Here is a 26897-nt window from a genome sequence, read left to right as displayed (position 1 = left end):
GCAAAACATAATGCTGTTAAATTATTTTGGTCAAAGCTTTGAGACGCGAGACGGCAGAACGTTGCTATGGTTATCTCTGGGTCAATCATCACATTTTCGGGAGTGAGTCTTGTTCCATACAGACATGTAACGAACATTTAAGGGATTCACTCCCGCATTTAAATGCGGTTGTCACTCCCGAAAGTTTGCAGTGTGTAATAGAGGATTTAGAAGAGCTTTTTTACCGTGAAAGAGGAAGATCTTGCGTTGTGGACCGTGATTTAGAAAAGTACAAGACACGCCTCCTACTACAAGTCACCCCTACTACAACTGACGCCTCCGTCTTGCAGGACGCAGACAGACCCGACTCTCGAAATGGGGAAAATCTGTTGTGCGATAGACTGCACTAATAGATTAACAAGAATTCGGAGCTATCGTGCCAAAATCACTGAAAGGAGAAGTAAACAGATCGTTCATTCCAACGTCCACAGACCACAGGTGGGTTGACAAGTTGCTAGGGTCACTATCAAGCAGAGGTTGACCAAAAGCCTATAAATCTCTATATCACCTCATGTAAAATACTGTACAGTGGGGAAAAATAAGTATCATTAACGTTCATTTGCCCAATAAATAGCCTAAAAGTAAAATTTTCACCTGACCCAGATAAATGTACACATGTAAAGAAATCAAAACATTGATTAAAGTGCATAAGTGAAGTTGTGTGTAATAAAAAAAGAAGTGAAACAGGAAAAAAGTATTTTCCACATTAACTGAAATGTATTTAACCCTTGTGCGTCGATTAAAAAAGTTACTCTGGGGTCCATAGAGGACACAAATGTCGGTCTGTCATTAAAGAAAAAACAAAACTGTAAAAGAAAAAAATAAGCCTTTCTTTGTTGACATGTTTAAATTCCCTCACTGTAAAACCCCTAACCCAAATCACGACCTTCTGTATTTGTCATGGTATGAATAATTTTTTATCATTATGATGATTATAACAGGCTGTTTCCTACAGGAGAAGATGGATCCATTACTGCCCAAGCAGTGTGCTAAAAAATAGGCAACAATGTCTTCTTAGGGCAACAAAGGAGGCCAAAGCACTGGCAAATCAAAACACATGCTTCAAAAAGTCAACAGTCGAGGACCAAAACATGGCTTGTGAGGAAGGTATATCTACATATATCTTGGCACTAGGGCAGTTGATGTGTTTCCACCCCATGTTTACACTTCAGCATATAATGCTTTTGTGCTTGTCATTAAAATGTCTTCAGCTAAAAAGAGATGTCGACACTTCACCTCGACTCCATCAGAGAAGCAGTATCTCGGCCAGCTTCATTTGACCTTTGGAAAATACAATGGCCAAAGCTTTAAATGGCTGTTCGAGAATGATGTTGGCTACATTAAGTAGTGAGTATGTTTCACAAAAAAAATCATAATTCCTTTTTTCATAAATTAATTATATTATGTGACTTTTCAGTATCATTGATCTGCATGTAAAAGAATGCTGTCATCCTGAAAAAAAGACACATTAATGACCGGTGGGTGAAGGACCTTCTCCTGAGTTATGTGCAGCTGTTCCCTCCGGTCTCCTGCCACCTCAAGGGCAACGTGGACAGGGCCATTCATGGGCAAGGCCGCATCAGGTCATTCACGTTCCTCAAAATGTGGCAGTGGTACAGCCTGCACAAGCCCCTTCAGGCCGACCCACAAGCTAGGACCGGCCAAGAGAGGAAAATGGTGTAGGAGGCGTACACCAGGAGGAGGACATCACCACCAAGTCCCTGAAGCGCTTAAAGCGAGAGAGGTAGGTTACAGTGACTTTAAACAGCCGTGATTGTTACTAAACACATGCTATGTTAAGACAAACCTCAAAGCTGAAACTTCCCTGTAATTCACAGAAGCCTCCACCGGATGCCACTCCTCATGCCGCCACTTCCAGCTCTTCAAGAAGAGAACCAGGATCAGTCAGAGTTTTGATGCCAGGTATGTTTGCACATACAAGGAATTTGTTTTGGTGACAGAAGCTTCTACAGCACAGAATAAGTGTGACAGGACACAGACTATAAAAATAATACAATTAGAATTAGTAAAATACACAATATGCATAAAATGGATTTAAAAAAGAAAATGTATATTTTTAAAAGACAATATACAATATGGTATGTACAGGTATGTATTAGAGCCCGACCGATATGCATTTTTTTATTTTAATTTTTTGGCTAATGCCGATACAGATATTAGGGGGTAAAAGGCCGATAAAATATATATCGGACGATATTCTTTATGTGTATATAATAGTACAGTACACATACTACAGTATATTATACTACAGTACTGTACATAGAATACACTATATACATTAACAGAATAAACTATATATAAATAAATCATTTTTTTGAAATTATCACTCTTAAGTTTGGTGATCCAACACTTAAAATGACGTGACAAAGATTTGTTATATAGGCAGATGTGTTTAACAAGGTAACAATAAGCTTTATTATCCAAAATGATTTTGATATAAGTGCACAAAACAGTAAACTTGACTTATTATAAATAACTTTAAAACACAAACAGAACAAAAAATATATATATCATTGGCAGTTTTGACGAGAATAACGTTATATTGGACTTAGGAAACTTACGGAGTAATTGTTTATTAACGACTAACAACTTAAGAAGACAATGCTTGTAACAACATACTGATGTAGGCTAATGTGTAATGTACTCCACAACGTTTTTATGACGCGAACCCCGAGTGTTCTGCCAGGACTTTAAACTTTTATAAAAGTAAAGCATCTGCTCTCCGCCTCTTTTATTTAGCGAGGGTGTAAAGTTGCGCGAGCTTATTTATTCAATTGCTTTGAAATGAGCATGTTAGTAACAACACAAGCAGCTACTCCAAGCGCGTCCGTTCTCCGCCTCGCATAATTTTTCCTGCTTGCATTTTAAAGGTGACATAGAATGATTGAACGGGGTATTTATCCTTGTTCTGTGATGTGACATGTCGACAAAAAATTTTCTGTTTGGATCTGTAATGCCTTAGAACAGTGGTCACCAATCCTGGTCCTGGAGGGCCGGTGTCTCTGCAGAGTTTAGCTCCAACCCTAATCAAACACACCTGAAGCACCTTAATTAGCTGCTTCAGGTGTGTTTGATTAGGGTTGGAGCTAAACTCTGCAGAGACACCGGCCCTCCAGGACCAGGATTGGTGACCACTGCCTTAGAAGCTTCCTAAAAACCTCTCTCAGATAGCTCTATTAGGGTGGGGGATTTTAAACAAGTGGTTTTGAACCTATTTGGCTCCCCCTACTGGCTTAACTTGCAATCTCATTACTGACTTTGCTGCCACTCAAAAAATGTAGCCAATTATTTTAAAGTGGAGGGACAGGGAGATGCCGGTGATGTCATAAGCATCAGTTTTTCAGATTGGGACGTTTTCTGGCTGACATTTCTAAAAGAGGAATTTCTATGAGACTGAGATGTTAAGCATGTCTAGCACTTTTTGTATGTTCGTGAATGCGGATAGACTACCATTATTCTTCAAAGACAAGGTAAAAATGTTTTTTGATTCTCCATCCCCTTTAAACAACTTGCAAGTGGACAAAAAAGACTGATTAAAAGCACCAAATATAAACGGGAATGTGTCTCTCTCGTCCACTTACAATACAATCAAACATAGTGCATCTTAATACCAGGTGAAAAAATGTTGTGAAGACACCACGTGACTGCCGCCACCTGAACTGAGACTGACTGGGGTTGGCTGATGTCACTATAGTGAGTGACCTGGGTCACCATTAGCAACCAATAGAGCGCGCTCTGCTGGAAAAACAAGTACTTACATCCTTCAAAAGCATTTAATGTGTTCTGTAAGAAACGTTCATATCGGCTGCATATCTGCGGCTTATATGCCGATACAAATATATCTGCGACATGTAGGCCTGGGGCGGTAACCGAATTACCGCCATACCGCGGTCACGTGACCCATGCCGCGGGTCTGAGCTCCTTACCGTCATAACCGCAAAAAAAACAAAAAAAATACACTTGAAACATTGGCTTGCACTTGTGTGTATATGTGGGGAAGTTATACACGCAGCTTGTTAACTGAACATTAACCTGATATGATTTTTAATATTAATTTGTCATTCAGCCGCAACAGATCAACAACAGAATCAGGTTTCATACATTATTAAATTGTCACGCAACATAGAGCACGCGATCAGTCCGAGGATTGATATCCAAAGAGGTTAGATTGTCTCTTTTTCATCTAGCCTACCACAGTGGCCATTTCTAAAGCAGGACACATTTCAAAAAGTTTTGCTTTTGCGTCTTTCTCCGTTTGTGGAAAAAAGACAGATGTTTATGGTAGGACAGACGCGGACTGCCCGGGCGCGCGCGAGACAGACGCGGACTGCCCGGGCGCGCGCGAGACAAACGCGGACTGCCCGGGCGCGCGCGAGACAGACGCGGACTGCCCGGGCGCGCGCGAGACAGACGCGGACTGCCCGGGCGCGCGCGAGACAGACGCGGACTGCCCGGGCGCGCGCGAGACAGACCCGGACTGCCCGGGCGCGCGAGAGACCGACGCGGACTGCCCGGGCGCGCGCGAGACAGAGACGGACCGCGTCATCTTGCGCACACACACGCGTCTCCGTGCAGCTTCAAAGCTATACTCAGGCACGGACACATATGCAGTACAAATGATTTCTCATACAAATGGTTACTTTACCAGACCGTCAGGGCAGCAATAATTTGCGTCATTTGCATGCCATTCATAAATTAAGGATAGAAAGGTGGCGAAATGTCTGTAGGCACGTTTAGACACGTGCAATGCGTTAACATTTTTTTTTTAAACTGATAATATTAATTGTTCATGTTGTTGAATGTTGAAATTGAAGAAATGTGGAAGGAAATAATATTCACTTTACATGTTCGTTATGTAATTTGCACATGTTTTGTATTGAAGATAAATAAATCATGCATGTTATTTAACTGGTTGTCTTGCCAATAAACCGCAAAACCGCGGGAATTTGTTGATTACCGACCGCGGTAAGAAAAAATCCAAACCGCCCCAGCCCTAGCGACATGCTCATATCGACCAATAAAATCGGCAAAACGATAAATCAGTCGGGCTCCAGTTAGTATGTATGTACAAATGCAAGGAAATGTAAATAAAGTAGGTAAGAAGTGTGGTGTGTTAAATAAATAAAGGTTAAATAAATCAAGCTTTCCTGCAGCAACTGCCACCTTCCAGTCGTCATGGTCAGATGATGCTATGGATGGTCTTGGTGGATGCCCTCGTCACTTTTGAGAGCCAGAGGGAGCTCTTGCCCATCTCCACCAGCCAGCATGTGTCTGCCAGGAGTCCTGAACAGCTGCCGCTCTCCACCAGCGTGCCAGCAACTGCAGAGCATCCTGAGCAGTCTCATTTGTATACCAGCAAGAAGGCAAAGCGCAGCAAGCACAAGAAGCCCCTGCTGTCCTCCACAAGCAAGGCTGCGTCTGATTAGTGTCCAGAGCAGCCAACGTCTAGTGTGCATCCAGAGCAGCTGATGCTCCTGCCATCCTCAGCACCTGGGAGTCTCCCCCTGATGCTCACCCCGAGGAGCCGCCAACCTCCAACAGCCAGACTGCGTCTGCCACCACCTTGCAGCAGAGTGACTATTCTGTAAGTGTAAAATCACAACATACACAAGCAGTGTTAATCGATTTCACAAAATCTCTTGTTTACTTACACCCACCACATTATGGAAAATAAATAACTAAATGTGGTGTGTTGCAGGTGGAGCTGGAAGGCTGGGTGCGGCTGTGGAAAGACTCCAATGGCATCCCATCTACAGACATCCCCTGGCTGAAGGAGGACAGCGAGAGAGGCCTATTTACGCCTGTCAGGCAACACATACCTATCCAAGTCTGGTTACCATATCCAGGTAAGTCTTACTCTATTCACTCCTGTGATTATAGTAATACATACATCAGTATTGATTACTTAAAGAGCACCTATTATGAGAACCACGTTTAAAACATCCTTTTGTGTGTATTAGTACATGTTAACGTTATTTAGAAAGTACAAACCTCAAAAAAAACGATGATGTGGGTTATCGTCTACAACAGTGGTTCCCAAACTTTTTCACTGTGCGGCCCCCCTTGTGTACAGTGCATTTTTTTGCGGCCCCCTGAAAGAAAATTTATGACAAAACAGTTTTAAAATGTAATATTTTAATTAAACAAAACATATAAAATTATACCTAGTAGTGCTGTTGGTTAGTTTGCCTATTATTTTTTAGGTTTAATTACACGGAATTCATTAAAATGAATGTATTTTATAAAATGTCATAAAACTGGGGCCCCCCTGGCACCATCTCGCGCCCCCCCTGGGGGCCCCGGCCCCCAGTTTGAAAACCACTGGTCTACAACATTCTAGGACTACAAAAAACACTCGGATTGTAGGCAACATGACGTAGACAAGACCACATCATAGTTCAGCCCTCTCTGCTTTGCTTGGGTACGCCCTCAAAAATGGCAAAGAGAACGGAAATGGCGGAGGTTGGGAGTCCCTGTTTCGAGTGTGTTTGTAAACTCTAGTTTAATCATTTAGGTAGCACTTTATGGCCTTTCACAGAGGACATCAGGAAACAGTGGTTAGAATTTATGTTTAAAGGGGCAATGAATTTGTTGATTTTATTTTTTTGTAACTTCATCTAGCATAGTTTACAAATATATATGGTGCTAACAGGACATGAGTGAAATCTCTTTTAAAATCTCGTAGGGGTGTGACGGTCATTATATAACCGTGAGACCGACGGTTATAGTTGAACACCGTCATTAGAACTCTATAACCGCCAAAACCGTGTTATTAAAATAAAATTAAATTATTAAAACATTTTTTATCATAAAGAATTTTTAAATACTAATTAAAAACAATTGTTAACAGTCTGTGTTATACGCCCCGTCACGTTCTCACGCAGTGAAAAATACAGAGCGGAGCAGACACTGACAACGCGCTGACATACAGGACAGACCAGGTTACTTTTCGGTTACTTTTGAGATTTAACATATTAAACAAAGTCTCACCTTTCAAATCATCTCTTCCTTCTAGTTAATTTATAGCATCAAATAAACATGAATGACCATGAGAAGGAATGTTGTTTTAACCGCGGAAAGGCGTCAGTACACTCCGCTTTCCAAGTTCAAATCCTCCCATGCTAATCTACTAACTCTCTTGAACGCACATTCACTGCTAGTTGTCTTGCTGTTAATTTTAAAGAAACGTAGAGCAAGTAGCTAATCAGTGTCTAGTTTATTCAAACGCCGGGTGAGCACCGTGCAGCGCGTCTGCGGAGAGCGTTTGCTGCGCATGGCCATTGTGCTTTTACACCGGCTGCGTTTAATAACAATCTCAAGTTCATATTACTTTCTTTTACCTGCGCTTTTTTTTTAACAAAACCTCTTCAATACGCTTTTAATCCACATTGTTTTCGTGCTGTTCTGGTCCGTGTAATGACAGATATAGACACAATTACAGACATAAAAAGCCCAATGCACAAATATGTTTCTCCGAAGATTATTAAAATAGATGATAGATAGAGGATTAATTTATGCTGGCAGAGAGTGACAGCGCAGTCTTCTGGCAACCGTGTGTTTTTTTTAAATATTTCATTGCTTTCTGTTAAATTGTTCAAAGTTATTACTGTTTAAAACACACTTGGCATCACATTCATGATTTAATGGTAAAATGACACTTTCCCGTCAATCCACGAGCATTTAAACGAGCAAAACGCCCCCCACTGACGGTTATGTGACGAACCGTCACATTTGACTCCCGTCATAACCGTCATCACCAATTCTGAAACCGGCACACCCCTAAAATCTCGTAGATTCTTCCACCTTTTCAAATGCTGGTCCAATATTAGGAATGTAACTGTATGATAAATTTCGTGGTATTGCGAAATAAAATTTTCCCAGTACAACCGTGGTCACATGATTCGGTAAAACGTTAGGTCTTCACGTGTAGTTTTTTCCGGCCAAGTGAAGCGAGAGGAGGGACGCGGGAACTACAATTCCCTTAATCCCATGCGTGCCACTCTGATGCCTCTCTACATGTGGAGCGACAATGGCGGAAGCAAAAGAAAGAATTTGAAATCTGATGTGTGGAAAAAGTTTGCGTTCGCTGTGACAAGAAACGAGAAAGGACAAAATGTGATGGACATACAAAAAACGAGTGAGTAAATCCGTGAATGAGGAGAGTGTGAATGCCGAGTCTCAATTAGAAGGCAGTCTCCTTAGGTTGCATATGCAGGCTGCATCCATCATTAAACGCCTGGTGGATTTAAGTTAACTGAGTATTACATTCGCAAGTCATAAGCGTGTTACAACAATATACAATTAAATAAGAATAATAGTCAACTTGAGAAATGTTAATATTCTGAAATAAGACGGTCTTCATGACGTACGCAGCCTACAAATGTGACCTATGGAGGCTGCAGACTTCCAATTGGGAAATGTGCCCCTGTATTGAGTGAGCTGACCTCATCTCTTGGTCCAGCTACAATAAGTAATGTTAAGCTGCTATTTTCATTTTTTACTGGGTTGTTTTTGTCTTCAGAAATTAACCCATCTTAAAACCCATCATTTTTTCTTGATTCTACAATCACAACCGTTGTTTTCAAAGGAGTACCAAGCATTAGCATTAATAATAATAATAAAAAAACTAGGTCAATTGAGGGAGTGACATAATTCTTAAAACCTGTCTGATTGGGAGTTGTTTAAAGTTGACAAACTAAACTGAAACTAAACTTTTTTATTTTATTACATGGTCTTATTATTTTATGAAAATTGTAAACACTACACTACACTACACTAGTGTTGTCACGGTACCAAAAATTCAGTATTTGGTACCGATACCAGTGAAAATTCACGGTTCTCGGTACCAATTCCGGTACCAAAGCAAAACACAAAAACATGTTATTCAAACAAAACACTATTTTTTATTAATAAAGTTAAACAAAAACACACAAATTACTTAACACACTTTTCTTATAACATTAAACATTTTTATAAATGTAACAAAATATGCCATGACTGAGTAACACTGAAATAATATAAAATGTAAACAAAACAATGGCATTATTCAAGTACTTCAAGGATTGTAAACGTCTGAGTAACTAAATAACATCTTAATAAATTACAAGCATTGAAAAGAACAAAAAAAGTTTCACTTACTCTTTGCTTAAAGTTTCACACCAAACAATACTGGCTTACATTTATTTAAAGAACTTTGATGTTAATTTTCCTTGGGTAACTTTTTTGTCATTTCCAGATTTTTTGAAAGAAACACTAACATATCAACATGTTCCTGAGTCAGTCTTGAGCGTCTTGGGCTTACAATATACCCTGCAGTACTGAATACTCTTTCAGATGAACAGCTTGATGCAGCAATGCACAGATACTTCCTGGCAAACTCTGATAGTTGAGGTAGTGTACCCATATTTGTTTTCCACCATGAAAGTGGATCATCCTCAGCACTGACCTCAGGCATCTGACTGTACACCAAGAACTCACCATTTAACTCGTCACTTGCAGTAAGCTGTGTTTGACTTGAGGATGCTGGTTCTCCTTTTTCTTTCTTTTCCCCTTGTATGGTGGAGAGAAGTTGCTTCAGGTCAGTTTTGGATTTTTTAGAAGGCCTCACTTGACTTGACTCTCCAGAAACTTGAGATACATTTCCATCATTGCCCATTTTCTTCACCTCATCCAGGAGACTTTGCTTCACATCATCCTTAAGAGAAACAAAGCTGTTCTTAAATCTTGGATCAAGGTAAGTTGCAGTGTTTAAAAGAAGCTGTAGCTGCAGGTTATCATAGCGATGCCGAAGATACTCGTTTATCTTCTCCTTCATCTCCTGGGTTAATGCAGAGTCACTTTGTTCATAACTGAGACAATCATATATCTTCCAAAGCAATGGCAAGACTGAGGACAGGGTGGTATGTTTTTCCCCACTAAGTGCATCTGTAAAAGGACTGAGAGGCTCGAGAACTGCTTTAACAGTTTCTAAAACTGTAATGTCCGTGTCTTTTGGCATCAGATACCATTTTTTCCTGTCTTCAGCCAGCACAGCACAGACAACCTGCTGTTGCTCCAAGAAACGTTGCACCATATCGTATGAAGAATTCCAGCGAGTGGGTTCATCATGAATGAGTTTATGGTCTGGAGAGGAGAGATCTTTCTGTTTTTTGACAAGCTGACGTGAAAGTTTTGGGGATCTTGTAAAGGCAGAGATTGTTTTTCGGAGCCTTGACAGCGATGCAGACACCCTGCTAATCTCTAATGCCTTATTTACAGCAAGATGGAGATTGTGTCCAAAGCAAGGAATCCAGGTGTAGTCTTCGAAGGCTTTTTTGTTATTTGTGGCATTATCAGTTGTGATGCCTGACATTCTTATGATGTCCAAATTCCAGTCTTCAAGTTTCTCTTCAAAGGCCTCCTTCAAACTTTCAGCAGTGTGATCTGTGTTGAGACCACAACAGCCAAGGCACCAGGATTGCAATTCCCACAATTTGGTAATGTACTGCAGAGTTACAGACATAAAAGTGTCTGCAGTTCTACTTGTCCAAAGATCTGTTGTGCAGCTGTAAAACGGTTTCTCTCCGAGATGCTGGATTATGATATCCCTCGTTTCATTGTACAGGCGGGGAATCTCTGTGTACATAAAAAAGTTTCGGCTTGGAAGCTGGTATTTTGGGTTTAGGTGATGAAGCATTTGCTGGAATCCACGTTTTTCAACCGTGTAAATGGGCACTTGATCTGTACATAAAAATTCTGCAACAGCTCGGTTAAGTTTTCTTGCTTCAGTTGAGTTTTTGTCATATTTCTGCTGCTGCTGAAAAGCATCTGTAACTGTTGTCTGTTTTAGAGTTTGCTGAGGTGTTTGATGATCATCCTCAGTCTGCAGCTGTAAAATAAAAAAATACTCAAGTAAAGCAATAGACTTGAGTCTGACCAAATGCTACATTAAATTGTTGACACTAGCTAAAACACAATTTTTCAGTAACAAACCTTAGCTTTTATAATAAATGTAGGTAAATTACAGTGTGCAGATAAAGTGTACTGTATATCACTGTTACATAGATAAAACTGTATTATTGAAAACAATTTAAAATGCTATTCCATTAGTTGGATGATATTAGATAACATGACCAAACAATAAAAAAAAGTTAAATAGCAATTATTTTTCTTAGGGTTGATCAAAAATATATTTTCTAAAATCAAAATTATTTATCTGTTAACATTAATTAATATTTGTAAATGTTGTTTTAATTAATGTCGTAAAAATATATGTTCACTCACTGTAAGCTGATGTTGCATGAAAATGATATCTTATGGTAAAGTGTTATCAAACTATACAGGAGATAACACGTGTTTTAGTCAATTCTAACTTTAATTTATTCCTAAATGAATTCATTTTTTTTAAACTTGCTAAAAAATATTTAACCAAGATTAAGCCTAGAAGTGCTTAATGACAAAAACAATATTAACCATACATTTGTATATTTTCTAACACATATTTTGAATACACGAGTCATTTAAAAATCCTCTGGTGTGTAAAAGATAGCAAATACCACAATGTTCGTCTGTTTTTTACCCTAACAAAAGTTATAGGAGCAATAAATGATTAATGAAGAAACTTTTTTTCTAATACGCATTATATTAGCGTTAGCCGCGCCTATGCTAACGATTAACTGCGCAAGCAGCGATCCATTTTCAACCCGACACTCAAATTAAAATACGGCATAATATTCATAACAGAAGCTCTAAGAACAAAATTAAATTGAAACTTACCTGCTTAAACTCTCTCATTAGATCCGGATGCCTGTCTTTAAGGTGCTTTATTAAGTTTGAAGTGTTTCCTCCTCTTGAGAGAAAACTTCGGTGACATCTTCTGCAAACTGGTTTTTGGGGATCTATAATGTTACCCTTGTCATCAGCTGCAAACCCAAAATATCTCCATACGTGGCTCTTTCCTCCTTTCTTCTCAACAAGTGGATTCTGAGCCGCCGCTGCATCAGCAGCACCGCCGGTCGCCATGTCTCAGTGCTTATATAACGAGGATGCGACTGCGTGCGCACCTTGCGCATCAAGAACCGGGTTGACCGGGTACCCGGTTCTTAAAAAAACGTGGAACCGTAACTTTTTTTTTTTTTTAGTACCGGCTTGGTAACGAAGTACCGGGTCTTTTGACAACACTACACTACACTTTGTACATTGTAATGTTCAGTCTTGTTTAATAAACACTTATGGCAGTTTTTCCAAGTCTTCATTTGTTTTTTCCCTCCTGTAAATGCTTCAATAATCATTATACCGCGGGCATCATACCGAAATATAACCGTACATTGAATTGTTGATACCGTTCCTATCCGATATTGATCCTAGTTTTATTACGGTCACGGTCCCTTTCTATCTTTGTTTCCTTTTTTTCATTTGTTGTTTTCCAGCTCTGGTTGTTAACCGAGGAATCGGAAGTTTGTTAGTGAATGTTCTCTCCGCCATCACCCTGCGTTCAATCCAACACACTTGTGACTTCAGGTGGATGCACGTGATATTATAATGCGCGTGAGGGAGATCTGTGGCGCGTGCAGGTACTGTGATTTACAGGCAGATTTTACACAGCCCTGCGCTGATTGGGCCAAATGAACCGGCCTGCGCTGATTGGACCAAGTGAAGCGGGAGCGGTGGATTTTTGCAAAACAAAAAACAGGCTCTAGGTGGAGCTAGGTTTTTTCTTAAACAGTCTAATTTATGTTGTTCTATCGGAACATAGTGTTGGTTTCAGTGAATATGAGCAAAAATCTCATCAAAAAAGTTGCCAACCGCAGCTTTAACATTTGTACACACCGCAGTTTTAAATTAAGTGATTTTAAGCCATTGAAACACAAACAACTGTGCTATATGCGCTCGCTGCTTCTGATCGAGAGGAGCGTTCAAGATCAAAATCACGTCAAAATTCCCAGCTTTTGCAAGTATCCTCATAAACACGACAATTTAGATCTTAAGAGAAAGTAAACCGCTATAAGAGAAAACGGACGTGTAACAGAATATTACATCGGGACTTTTGTCTTAAAGGGCAAGTTACCTAATTTTGCTCATGTCTGTCACTTGTGATAATCAAACAGCATTGAGAGAAAATCTCTAACTGCTCTTAACTAAATCACTTTTCTACCTTTAATTAGATTTGTACGTCGAATTGTACATGAGTTTGATTCGCGTTGCTCGTTCAGGTTTCATATTCGTACTGTATTAGAGCTATGACTGTAAGCTACGACTGAATTCTTTGTTTATGTGTACTGAATAATATAAAATACAGATTCATTTAGGGCTGAAACGATTCATCGAGTTACTCGATTTACTCGATTCAAAAAATTCCTCGAGGCAAAAATTCTGCCTCGAAGCCTCGTTAAATTCCTATGACGCGCATTGCAGCGCCGAGATCTGATTCACACGGACCGTTGTTCAATGTTCAGGAAGCACATCATAGCGCGTGATACATTTTGAATTTAGTTGGCGCGATGGCGGAGCGAATATGTCCATAAACGGCAGAGAGAGACTGTCTAAAGTTTGGGATCATTACATTATCATTACATTCAGCATCTGAACCGAAAACATCCACTGCTGTTTCACCAAGCGTCGATGAAACAAGGTAACGTAGCTTTTGATTTTAATCCCATACTGTATTTGTAGCGATGTCGTTATGCGGTTTGACTAGATATGATGTTTAGCTTTGATGTTTTTAAGTAGTAAACGTATTCACGTTCAATTGCAGGACAGTATAGATTAAAAAAGAACCCCCGCCTTCACACACACGCATGCACTACAGGTGTGTGTACCAAAAAACGGCACCACAGTGCAATCATATATGGGCAACTTGTAATCTGACATATTTTGTTCAATAATAATAATCTCTGTCTTATTGGAGTTTAGCATAAGGAAGATATTCTCTCTCATGCGAGTCAGACCGATCGCGCAATGCATCACATATGCTTAAACTTTTATGTAGCCACGCAACAATAATTTCAGCATGCATTCACTGTATACAGCGGGGCGTGATGTTGTGATTTTTTGAACGGATTCTTAACCTAAAATGCACCGCAATGCAAGTGATGCAAACCAAATGCAGCGTTCTATTGAAAAGGAATGTATGTATTTCTGCCGTAACAAAATGCAATGAAGCAACTGAACGTCTGACTGGGGTGTCACTCTTCCTCACGCACAGCACGTGTGCACACACAGGTTGTTACCATAGCAAAAAGGCTCACCCCAGAAATGATATATTATGGGCCCTATTTTAACGATCTAAGCGCATTGTCTAAAGCGCACAGCGCAACATCTAAATGGGCGTGTCCGAATCCACTTTTGCTAATTTAACGACGGGAAAAATGGATTTTGCGCCGAGCGCATGGTCGAAAAGGGTAGGTCCTATTGTAATGGGAGTATTTTGGGCGTAACGTGCAATAAACCAATGAGAGTCTCTGCTCTCATCCCCTTTAAAAGCTAGTTGCGCTGGCGTTATGTCTAATCCCTATTTAGATGACGGACTTTGTAAACTGAAAAAATAAGCGGAGGAAGAAGATCCCCAGTTTAAGATTAATGTTAAATAATTGTGTTGTTTTTCACTTGTATTGAAATTGTTATTTTTTTATCAAAACCTTTAAAACCCGTTTTCTTTTAGTCATGGAAGTAAAAAGCAGGCTTGTAATTGCTTTTAATGTATGGCTATCCAATATCATCAAAAAATTATTTACAAGCATGTAAGATAAGGTTTGTACTCTAAAAATACTTTATTTGTAATAAACAGGAGATAAAGAATTTACAAACGGCTCTCCTCACGTTTCAGCACTTTGGACAGCGTTTTTTTTTTTAGCAAAGAGTTTTTTTAAGCATTACTTAAAAATTTTTCTCATCTCACCATATCCACAGGTACAGAGTCATCATAGACAATAAATCCGTGAGGTAGCATTAAAAAAAAAACATTTAAAAACAGACGCATTTGTTTAAAGCAAAGCATTTATTTACTTAGCAGGCTGCAGGTGAAGCAGCTCTTTGCGCCTTCTAACGTCTCATAATCTGTCCTCATTTATGTCCAAGAGATTCAATAATAATCTTTTACATTCAATCCTTTAATCTTTCATATTTAAAAGCATTTTTGTGCTGCTGCGCATTATGTACCTTGTGATAAGCAAACCCGCGTTGTCCTCCCGTGTTTAGGCGCATTTTACTAATGCGCTCTTTAAATAACATAAAACACATTGCGCCATTGACTTTAGACTTTAGACCAGGTTTTTGTTGGTCAATGGCGTAGTCTATTTTAGTTGCCTCAAAATAGCAACGCGCCAACAATGCGCCTGAACACACCTCGTTTTCAGACCAGAACGCCCATGGGCGCAAAAGGGGGCGCAAATGCAATTGCTATTTAAACAACGCGGCGCTAAACGTGAAAATTAGGGTGGAAACTAGCGAAAGACACTTGCGTCGCGCATTGCGCTGCATTGCGCCGGGTGTAAGATAGAGCCCTATACAGATGTGGCCTTTAAAAACGCGCGTTTTCTCCCGCGGCATTCGCCAAATCGTCTCGCGGAGTCACGCAGAATTCTGCAAGTGTTTTCGGGGGGGCTACTTTCCCTTTTCCCTTAATGTGTTTCGCTTCACAGAAAATCCACCAGGTGGCGCATAAAAAACTACATTTTTATATGCGTTGTCATTGCGGTTGTTTCCAGAAGTTAATAAGGGCATTGCTGAATATTTAATATTTCTATTAAAACAGCAAAGTGACGTCAACCCCTTCTTGCCAGCATAACAGCGCATACATATATTAAGATGACTGTACGTGCAATGGGCATTTATACTAAGTGCAACAAAGAATTTAGTGTGAGCCTAATACCCTGAACTCTATTTACAATGAATATCTTAATTATTTGTGTTGTCGAATTTTGACACCGTTTCATTGTTTGTTTATAATATTAATAATTATGTCCGTTTTTCTAAAAGTATTAATATTTTAAAGAGATTCATGTGGTATAAAAATACATGTTTTAAAGTTAAAAATGTTGTAAAAATATATTAGTATTATTGTTCTTAATATATTAAGAACAATAATATGACACATGTATATTGCGCTAAAATGATATACATATGGACAGAGGAATTCTTCTCAACCACCACCAATAAAGTTAAAAAAATATTCTTTAGAAAAGTAGCGTTTAAACCCACGCAGAGCGAACAAGAAAACATGGGCCTATGCTTACATACTGTACAGTGGGCATATGATATCTTTATTTAGTTTTACATATTTAAAACTTTAATAATACCTTTCTTGCGCATATAGGCAGTCAGTGTTATGATTTTTTTTAATCCTTTCAGCCGTTATTCATAACAATAAACAGATTTCCTTATTGAAAGAAAAACGTAGAAAATGTTATTATGGGTATAGTTGATGCAAATAAAATGTGCAGTATACAAAAAATGCAAACAAATTATTTCTAAAAGTGGCAAGATTTTAAAAAGATAAAGGTGGTATAAAGAAAGACATGAGAAAAGTAGAGGTATGCAAAAGAGCACAGTTTAGTTATTGTTAATTAAAGCGGTTTTATACACCTTTGTTTGAATTGACAAGCATTTTATTCGCCACTTTCAACACATTTTGTGATTCATTTACTGATTTATTACAGAAAATTGTTGTCAGAAGCAAAGCTATTGTACAAAGCATCTTTATATGTATGTTTTAAAGTTAAAAATGTTGTAAAAAATATATTAGTATTCTTTAATTTAAGAATAACAATATGATACATTTATATTGCGCTAAAATGCAATATACATTATTCTGCAAGCAATATAAATTATTCTCAACCACCACCAATAAAGTGTAAACATTATTCTTTAGGAAAAAAACGGCGTTTAAACCCGTGTTGCGTGGAGCGAACAAGAAAACATATGCTTACATGCTTATTCGGCATATGATATCTTTTTTATTTAGTTTTAAAAGTGGCAAAAAAGTTCTTAAAATCTAATGAAAACTGGTTTTGTAAAATGTATATAACTGCAGATGCGTGCGTGGGATCCGGGCAGGTATCATTTTCCTCCAGACCTTGACGCATGGTCGCGGGAAGGCGAGAAATATATATTTTTTTAGGTTAAAATATTTTGCACAATTGATATATTACTTATGAATATTTTAGGAAATTATTTTTGACACACGTAGGTTATTACGTGTATTTTGGATTTTAATTTCATTACTGTGCCTATCCGTGGCCTCATCCGAGCGCACTTTCTCCGCCTTGCATCTTTTGAAGACATTGGTATGCAGCACCATGACCCAGAAAAGACTCACACACCTTTCCCTGATGCATGCCCACACAGAAATACTGAACTCCCTGGATATTAGTCCTCTAGCTCATGAGAGACTTTGGAATCTCTATTATACAACCGGCGCAATTCGCGAGGCGAGTTTTTTCTGTTCGAGTAAAGAGCGCGTTGATAATATGCGTATTAACGGAATGACAACGCGGGTTTGTTTATTACATGGATGCGCAGCAGCACAAAAACGCTTTTTAATATGAAAAATTAAAGGATTAAAATGTAACAGATTATTATTGAGTCTCTTGGACATAAATGATGACCAATTATGAGACGTTAGAAGGCGCAAAGAGCTGCTTCATCTGTAGCTAAGTAAATAAATGCTTTGCTTTAAACAAATGCATCTACTTTTAAATGTTTTTTTTTAAATGCTACCCAACGGATTTATTGTATATAATGACTCTGCACCTGTAGATATGGTGAGATGAGAAAACATTTTAAGTAATGCTTTTAAAAAAAACATTTCGCTGTCCAAGTGCTGAAATGGCTCTCCACACGTTTGTAAATTCTTTATCTTTTGTTTGTAACAAATAAAGTATTTTTACAGTACAAACCTTATATAAAGCCTATTCTAAAAATGTAATTATACACCATGTTTTTCTTTATAAAAGTATACAATATCAGAACTAAACCCATTATTATTTTTGTTCAAATTATGAATTATTTATATGTTTAAAAAAGACAGTAATAGTACTATTTAGTAAAAAAAGATCTATATAAAAATATACTAGGTATGTTAATGTGAGAATATTTTACATCTGTTAATCGACGTGTGATCTTAACTTAAAAACGAAAGTAAAATATGTTCGTCCGCATGGACATTGAAAACTGTGAAGTTTAATTAATATTATATGTTGTTATAATATTATATGTTGTATGTAAATTGTAACGAAAGTAATTCCCCCTGGGATAAGTATTTTTGCTTCTGATTAATAGCGCATATTCATCTGAGAACTGATGATGTCTGTGTTTCAGACCCTGGCTGTGTGCCCTGAAGTGTATATGACAATAAAGTAGTAAATCTCAATGTATTTATTTTTAAAATGTATTTTAAATAGGCCTATAGGCTCATAGGTTTTTTGGTTAAAAAAATTCACAGCACCCCCTGTTCAAAATGACTTCCAGCGGCCCTGCCTTGACGCTTTGTGTGTTCGACTTTAAATGGTGCGGCGCTGACTGGTCGGCGTATGACATCAGAATACCGCGAGAGCAAAGGTAAAGTCGGACCATTTGTAACATTTCGACTTGCTCTCGCGGTACTTTGATGTCTTAGTTGCCGAACTGTCTGCGCAGCGCCACATAGAAACGCCCTTTGACTCTTTAAGGCAAAGTACCAGCAACATGAGAAGTGGTGGCACGCAAAAGAAAGTGAAGGTACGCAGTACGCTAAAATATAAAGTGTCTGTACTGCGAGCACTGGTTTAGTTATTTACATCGTGTGTTGCTCTTTCACCATTGTGCACCCGCGCACTCGCTCTGTAGTTTGTAGCTCGCGCTCCGGCTTCGATAAACAATGCCCGTTTCTCAATACCAAGTAGGGGAGAGTGGGGCAAAGTGAGCCAGTGGGTAAGTTGACCCACCCCCTTTATCTAGGCAACCATACAGATTTGTAGCCGTGTGACCACAAATACAGGTAGCAACCATAATTTATATTTGGCTATGTTAAAGAGAAGGACAAATTAAAGAGTTATGATTAAAGTATGATTTAAAAAAAAAAAAAACAGTTTTTATCCTATCAAAGTAAAATGTATACATACCAGGTATAATGGCTGTTATGTCAAAGTAGATTTATCCAGGTCTAAATATTTATACCATACATATTGGTGATAGGCTAATGTATAAAACCATGTGAATGATTTAGCTAAAGATTAGCCTGAATTACTAAGCTAGGCAGTTTTCCAAAACGGTGGCTGTGGGGCAAAGTGAACCAGATGGGGTAAACTGAACCAGGGGTTCAACCCCACCATGAGGCACTGTAACCATTGAACATGTTTCATAACAAAAAGAGCCTAGGTTATATCAACATATGTCAAATTAAGTTACCTGATATCCACTTAATTTTATAAGTTATAAACATTCATTTAAAATAACATACAGCGTATGTATTAGGCCTATTTGCTTAAATTGCATTTTAACAAAGAAACTGCAAGGGTTGAAATTAAAACCCAACGCAATGGTGAAAACTGGATAAACCGGTTTTCTTTTGATTCCCTGATGATGAGGTGATCGATTAGCATTGGGGGTTGGCAAAGAATTGGCAGACCTAGGGGTGGGTGGTTTTTAATTTCTTGACTCTGTGTCACTGGTAGCTGCTAAAACAAGCAGCTAAACCATGTACAATTAATTACATTTTGGAATTAACTTCCTTCATGTCTTTTTATTTATACACTGTAAAAAATATTTTCTGAATTTTTAAGTAGTTAGCATTAAATATGTTTACAAACAATTGGTTTACAAACTCTGGGATGTTTGTGATTATCATCATTCAGAAAAGTGGTGCTTGTGTTTAGACTTGTGTTTTACGTGATTAAATCATGAAGATTACATTAGTTTCTTTTCAGTGTAGAACAGTTTGTAATCAAAATGCAAAAATATAGTATATTTATAAACATCGCTGAAACAAAGAGTGAATTAAAATTAAAAAAGTAATAAAGTTAAAGCTGCTGATAATTTTGTTTATATTTACTAGCCTTTTCTGAGTGAAAAATGTTTAGATTTTGTTAAGTAGCCTAAATCCTACTCCAATTTATTTCAGTGTGGGTTTCTCATTTTTATCAGCTTTCTTTTGCTTTTCAAAGGGCCGTCTACCTTTGCTACCGCCAGTGCTTTAATGTGGGCCGGTAGGCGCCAGTACTCAGTACCGCCACTTCCAAATATAGCTCTTGCGTACCACCACCTCTCCCTGCGCCCAGAACGTACTTCTAGCGTACCAGAACGCTCATTTGCACATCTGTTTAAATCAGAGGCTTAATTTAATCCTTTGGCTGCGCTGCCGCTTTTCAAAGCGCCCTTCACAATGCAAGCTACCTAATTCGTCCCACCGAGAGCAGAGACTACATTACCCATACACCTTTGAGTTTTACAAGTTAAAAGCGCATGCGTAGCTTTTGCTGCTGTCAATAGGCTTGTTCGACTTCATGCGGCGCCCCGAGAATCGACAGCCGGAAGACGTCACAGTATCGCGAGAGCGAGGCGAAATATGATTTCTTGAATCATTCTCGCGGTACTCTGACGTCATCCGGCTGTCGGTTCTTGTGGCGCCGCATGAAGTCGAACAAGCATAGTGTTAACAACGTGGTTTGGAGAGGTGTGTGAAACGCGCAACCATTGCTGCTCTGTTAAAATGAAAATACAATGAATACTTAATATGCCCTCCTGGTTTTAGACTCTGAGGAGTAAAAGAACAAGGCCAGAATCAGAGGACTCTCGCTGGCTGACATCCCACCAAGCCAGAATGATATCGCTGCAGGTACCCTTTTGTAGGTAGGCTACTACGTGACAATCTCTGCTGTCGCGGCTGTCAGCTTGGTTCCCCTCGACGCAACTTCGGATTTCCTCAGACGATGTGCAGTGTAAAAATACACATACTTGCGTATTATACATACTTGCTAAACTACAAGTGAACAAAATTTCAATGAATTTGAACGACGTGCACAGGAGTTTTATCACCCGCAAAATGGAAAACAATGGGACAAAATAAAGTGATGACTTTCGAGTTTCAAATGGCCAATATTTTGTTATTCTTGAACCCATAGACATGGTCTTGGTGTCCAGAGAGTATCTTTGCCCGACAGCGACAATATGTTATTAAAAAATAAATTACATCATTATGGATAAATGAGTGCTTGCAGAATATACATATTTGAGAATGCTTATCAGTACTTTTTTGTTTCTTTAACTTTAAAGATGAATATTCTTCTTTAGAGATGGGCAATTTTCAGCAATAGCACATTATATTCAACATTTTGAGCTCATAAAAAAGATTTTTCGCTTATTTAAATGATTTTTTTTATGTTTTTATGCACGTTTAGTTTTGGTGCAATTTCATCAAAAGCTTATAATTAGGAAATACACACAACACGCTTAACGTATATTTTCTATATGTTAAAAATGTTGTAAAAATTGCGTATTCTTATATAATAAGAATAACAATATGATACATTTATATTGCGCTCAAAATGATTTAGAAATGGAAAAAGGAATTCTTCTCAACTGAGTGCTTGCAGAATATATAGGCTATATTTGAGAATGCTTGTCAGTACTTTTTTGTTTCTTCAACTTTAAAGATGAATATTCTCCTTTAGAGATGGGCAATTTTCAGCAATAGCACATTATATTCAACATTTTGAGCTCATAAAAAAGATTTTTCGCTTATTTAAATTACTTTTTTATGTTTTTATGCACGTTTAGTTTTGGTGCAATTTCATCAAAAGCTTGTAATTAGAAAAATTCACACAACATGCTTAACGTATATTTTCCATATGTTAAAAATGTTGTAAAAATTGCGTATTCTTATATAATAAGAATAAAAATATGATATATTTATATTGCGCTCAAAATGATTTAGAAATGGAAAAAGGAATTCTTCTCAACTACCACCAATAAAGTTTTAAAATTCTTCTTTAGAAAAACGGCATTTAAACCCACGTGCACCGAACAAGAAAACGTATGCTTACATACAGTCCGTGTATGATATATTTTTTATTTAGTTTTACATATTTTTATTTATATGCATTTAATAATAGTCTACCGTAAGGTCATAATGTACACACTGTTAAAAATGATTCAGTGGCTTTGTAAATATCTCTAAAATAAATGATTAAAGTAACTTAATAAAATCTCTTAATGCAGTTATGCGATTTTTTTAGTTGGAAAATAAATTACTTAAAATAGAACAGATATTTTGTGTAAAATGTAAATATATTATTTGATGTATACGCCTTAATAATATAAGTATTACATTTACAGATTATTTTAGTCAATATATTTAAAAAGGTCAGAGTAATATATTTAAGTTTTTTAAACTGTAATAATTGCATATTTCAAATTATTATTATTTCTATTTGACATCAAAAATGTGTAAGTTTTACGCCTAACTTGAAGTATGAATTATTTATATTTTCACATTGATATTATTTGAGTAAATGTAGGCAAAAAATAAATTAATAATAAGTAGAAAAAATGTCAATTTTAAACAATCACATAGCCAACGGTTTTTAATCAGCAACAAAGAAACTGCACATTTTGCCGATGACAAACACCTCAGAAACTCCTCCAATTTATGAATATTTACACTCACAATATGATTTTATTTCCTTAGTACAAAAGTATAACATATTATACAAATTCTCAGTGAAATGTATTAAACACCATTGCATACTTTTTATCGTGTTTCATACCATGTAAAGGGAAACATGATAATATAAAAAGTAGCCTACTGTTCAGTAATGCAGAAAAGTGCAACACAACCATGTTAAAGCTATTAAAACGTTCAGATGCAAAAATGAACTAAATGTAAAATTAGATAAACTAGTTAATGATATTGCGTAAATGCGCTCGGTCTCTTCAAAGGTCTTCGCGAATTATTTTGTTATAAGACTCGATTATCATACATCACGTCTCTTCTACTGTAAGTACACGGAAAAAATAAGACAAATGATGCGCGTTAGAGTCGGATTTTTATGAAGAATATGTGACTGTTTATGTAACTGGCAAAAGAAAACTTCGCCAACAAAATGTTTGCCAAAAAGCATGCATTTGTATGACATCAAAGTCTATCGCCTAAACATTGATAATCCGTGTCATGTTACTTCAATATCATACAGTATACGCTAAGCATGAAGTCGAGCACACACATTGTCGTCAGTATGGCCTACATGAAACACGCCTGCCCTCTACAGGTTTTTATATTTCCTGCGTCCCCCACCGAACTCCCCTTCTGCGGGATCTCGCAGAATTTCGGAAGTCTCCGCGGCATTCTGCTCTCAGAAACGCGCATTTTTAAAGGCCACATCTGTATGTTAAAAGCCTAATGGTAAATGCTGCAGGTGTAGAAATGTACATAAACCAGATATTTACTTTGATGTCAGGGCTAGATTACAGCATGAAACCTGTTGTGCATATTAATAAATTAAAGTGTTTAATTGTTGGCACTGGCACTTAAACACTAAATGGGTAAAAAATTTAAATAAATAGGCTTTTTTCTTGGAGCCAAATACCTCTGTTTTTTTTAGAAATAAAAGCCAAATGCTTGAACATTTTACAGCCAAGTCATTTTCGTTATGCATTATTTGTTTTGGTTGTTTAAAAACACACAAAAAAAATTATCCGATTACTCGATTTATCGATCGATTCAGTGCCAGATTAATCGATTACAAAAAGAATCGATAGCTGCAGCCCTAGATTCATTTAAATAAAGGTTGTATTTGTGCACAGTAGTAAATGCACTATAAACAAAAAAATTAACAATATATTGTATATAAGCATTTATTAATTCTTATGTCATTACAGTAATTGATGTTAGTTTGAGGTGCATTAGCTAATGTTAACAGATTCAAATTGAATTTAAAATCAAAATGCTAAAATTAATAAGATTTACAATTAATAAATAAATACATAAAATACAAATTATAATTGATATATAAAGTGTGTGTGTGTGTGTGTGTGTGTGTGTGTGTGTGTGTGTGTGTGTGTGTGTGTGTGTGTGTGTGTGTGTGTGTGTGTGTGTGTGTGTAACACACAGCTGTTGTGCTTGCAGTTTATTCATTATGATGGCATTAACAGGGTACCCGCGGAGTCTTAAAAGTCTTGAAAAAGTATTGAATTTCATTTTCCCATATTAAGGCCTTAAAAGGTATTGAATTTCACCTCAAAGTCTTGAATTTTTCACGGAGGTCTTGATTTTGCAAATGATCAATAGATTTGTATGCTGTTAATTCAGACACAAAACTCGCGTGCACAAAAACCACGCGCGAGCGACAGGTACGAGCGCAGAACACTATCCATGTTTGGAAAAGCATCTTGGCGAGCGCGCAGAACACTATTCGCGCGCTGAAAAACGTCCTCCCGAGAGCGCACCTCTGTTCAAAGCACACAAATGCAGTCAAGCGAGCAAAGTAAAATTTAAGTGAGAAGGCTAGGATGAGCGCTCGTTCAACTCTCTCTATGGGCTCGCAGCTGCACAACACGCACTTGCTCGATCAAGTTGACTTTGGGACTGTGGGGGCGGACAATGACGGGTGTCCTCGCACCTGTGATCGGTTGTTTGATTTAATCAGTGACACACACAATCTTCTGTTCCACAATCAGTCTCTAGTAAATCTAGGTAGAAAAGACATGTTTTAATATGATCATTATGTCGGAGAAGGTCATTTATATGTTAAACAATAAGTCTTGTGTGATCCATGCAATAATAAGCTGCAACAATAACGCAAATTTGAAAGCTTTTATATATTTTGTTTACTGTTTAATTAGATATCAACTTGCAATACATACTATAGGCTACATATTTACAATGTCACACTAAGTTAGCATTAGAAAACTTTAGTATGGTCCTGTATAAAGATTAACAGAAAAGATTGACAGAAATATATCTATATATGAGCTTGTGTCCAGTTTTTTGTTTGGTGCAGTGAACAGATCTCTTGTCTTTTTAGGGTCAAAATAGCATTACATTTTAATTTGTTGTTGTGTTTGAGGGGTTTTGTTTCATTTGCCATAATATGGTTAATTTTGTTTGTCAGTATTATTCTGGTTCAGAGCATTACTGATGAGTGTTATTAGAAGTTGTTATTACCCTAACTATATTAAACAGCAAAAAAATTAATACCTTAAAATTGGTGTTATTGTTTGGTTTGCAGCCTATTTCATGGATCAAACAAGGCTATTGTTTTAACATAAATTACCTAATCCGACATAATGGTTATATTAAAACGTGGCGGGCTGCACAAGATAAAGAGGTGGGCCGCATGTGGCCCCTGGCCCTCCAGTTGCCCATCCCTGATTTAGGGATTTTCAAATTTACAATAAATGTACATTTAAATCTATTAAATCTATTTGATTGTTGGTTTTGATTGATGGGTAAAGATAATAGGCCGTTTGGGCCTTGGACTCAGCCTTTCAGAGGCATGTTGTCATGAATGTTCAAACACTTGTAAATAGTAATTATTTGAGTTATATTACGTTATTTAAAATGATTTATTCTACCCGAATGGGTGCGATGTAGGTATTAAATTTCATTTGAAGTGGTATTAAAAAGGTCTTAAAAAGCCTTGAATTTAGGTTTGACAATCCTGGGGGTACCCTGATTAAATAATGTGATCAAATGTACAGTTAAAAAAGCATTAATCCATAAAAATGATTAAACCTAAACATGATTAGTAAACTCCATACATCTCCGGATGATGAAAACAGCATCTCCAATCATTCCCCTCTCCTTCAGTCATTAAGCTTCATCCTTTTTTAATTTATGTGGATAGTGCCCTGTTGTGATGAAAATGTAAATTTAAACATTCTTACTATACAACTAACTACACAAAATAAAAAGCATGTAATCTGCAAAATGTAGTGCCACTCGGTATGTTACCTCATTTTGTAAAAGAGTAGCTCTTCTTCGTTAGACTCAGTTTTAAACCAGTCATGATCCAAGATCTGCTTGAGCGTCGGACGACCACTTGGATTCAGGGCCATGCACCATTTTATCAGATCACAGATTTCTGTACAAGTTTTAGGAGAGAGCTGGTTAGTCATCATGACACACAAATGGCAATAATAATCATGGCATAAAGAGACGCTTTTGTTGTCATTTAATAATACTGCAAAAATTTTTGTCTGTCTATCATCTAAAGGAACCCTGGTCACAGACAGACAGTACCTCAGGTTAAGATGATGGCACAGTGATGGTGAGCCACTAAATAACTTTTTCACTAAACACAATAAAATCTAACATCTTGCCAGACAGACCGTATCCTCTGATAATATTTATTGTGGATTTGATCAGAGGCTTTGTGTGTGCATGTTGATCAGTCATTTTTACTCAGCCTTTGATAAACCCTTCTCATTTTTTTCAGATTCCAGGAATAAAAGTCGTTTAAAGGAAAGGGGAAAGTTCCAAGCACCATGAAGTACAGCAAAGCACCTAAGGCCCAGACGTTTGCTGGCATGACGTGGACTTTACTGCCTGTTTGGGTCTCAGGCGGGGTGCAGCATGGAGCTCCTGTACACAAAACATCATGTTGAGTCATTTTGTAAAAGATGACCCTGCACTGACAACAGGTTTCAATACTCCGGTATATAAAAAAATTCAGCTCACCTACGTACGTAAGATGATGTCCAAGCCCAAAGTCAATTAACTTCAGCTTCATTGTTGATTTTTGTACTAAGAAGTTTCCGGGATGGAGGTCTGTATGGAAAACTCCATTATCCAGACAGTGTTTCACTGCCAGTTCTGCCTGACGCATGAAATATCTTGCTGTATCTTCACTTTGTTTTCTTTGACGAGTAACAAAACGCCTCAAGGA

The 26897-nt window shown here is 37.6% G+C and overlaps 2 protein-coding genes and 1 long non-coding RNA gene across 3 annotated transcripts in view; 1 reads left to right on the top strand and 2 right to left on the bottom strand.

The window, feature by feature from the left end:
- Positions 1-26897, bottom strand: part of LOC135775162 (CD209 antigen-like protein A) — a 214706-nt gene that overhangs the window by 97049 nt on the left and 90760 nt on the right. The gene's annotated exons all lie outside the window — the stretch shown is intronic.
- Positions 350-26693, top strand: LOC135774700 (uncharacterized). The gene is made up of 8 exons (XR_010543761.2): positions 350-477; positions 995-1146; positions 1251-1386; positions 1457-1783; positions 1878-1962; positions 5214-5644; positions 5759-5906; positions 26448-26693. It is a non-coding gene; the product is annotated as an uncharacterized lncRNA (long non-coding RNA).
- Positions 9259-12082, bottom strand: LOC135773198 (E3 SUMO-protein ligase ZBED1-like). The gene is made up of 2 exons (XM_065282683.2): positions 11815-12082; positions 9259-10927 (listed from the first exon to the last, which is right to left on the bottom strand). Exons 1-2 carry the CDS (start codon positions 12058-12060, stop codon positions 9260-9262), a joined length of 1914 nt encoding a protein of 637 aa, XP_065138755.1. The 5' UTR covers positions 12061-12082; the 3' UTR covers position 9259.

The sequence above is a fragment of the Paramisgurnus dabryanus genome, chromosome 19 (genome assembly GCF_030506205.2).
Source record: "Paramisgurnus dabryanus chromosome 19, PD_genome_1.1, whole genome shotgun sequence".
Lineage (NCBI taxonomy): Eukaryota > Metazoa > Chordata > Actinopteri > Cypriniformes > Cobitidae > Paramisgurnus > Paramisgurnus dabryanus.
The sequence above is the reverse complement of the archived record's forward strand: the minus strand, read 5'-3'. Positions and strand labels throughout refer to the sequence as shown.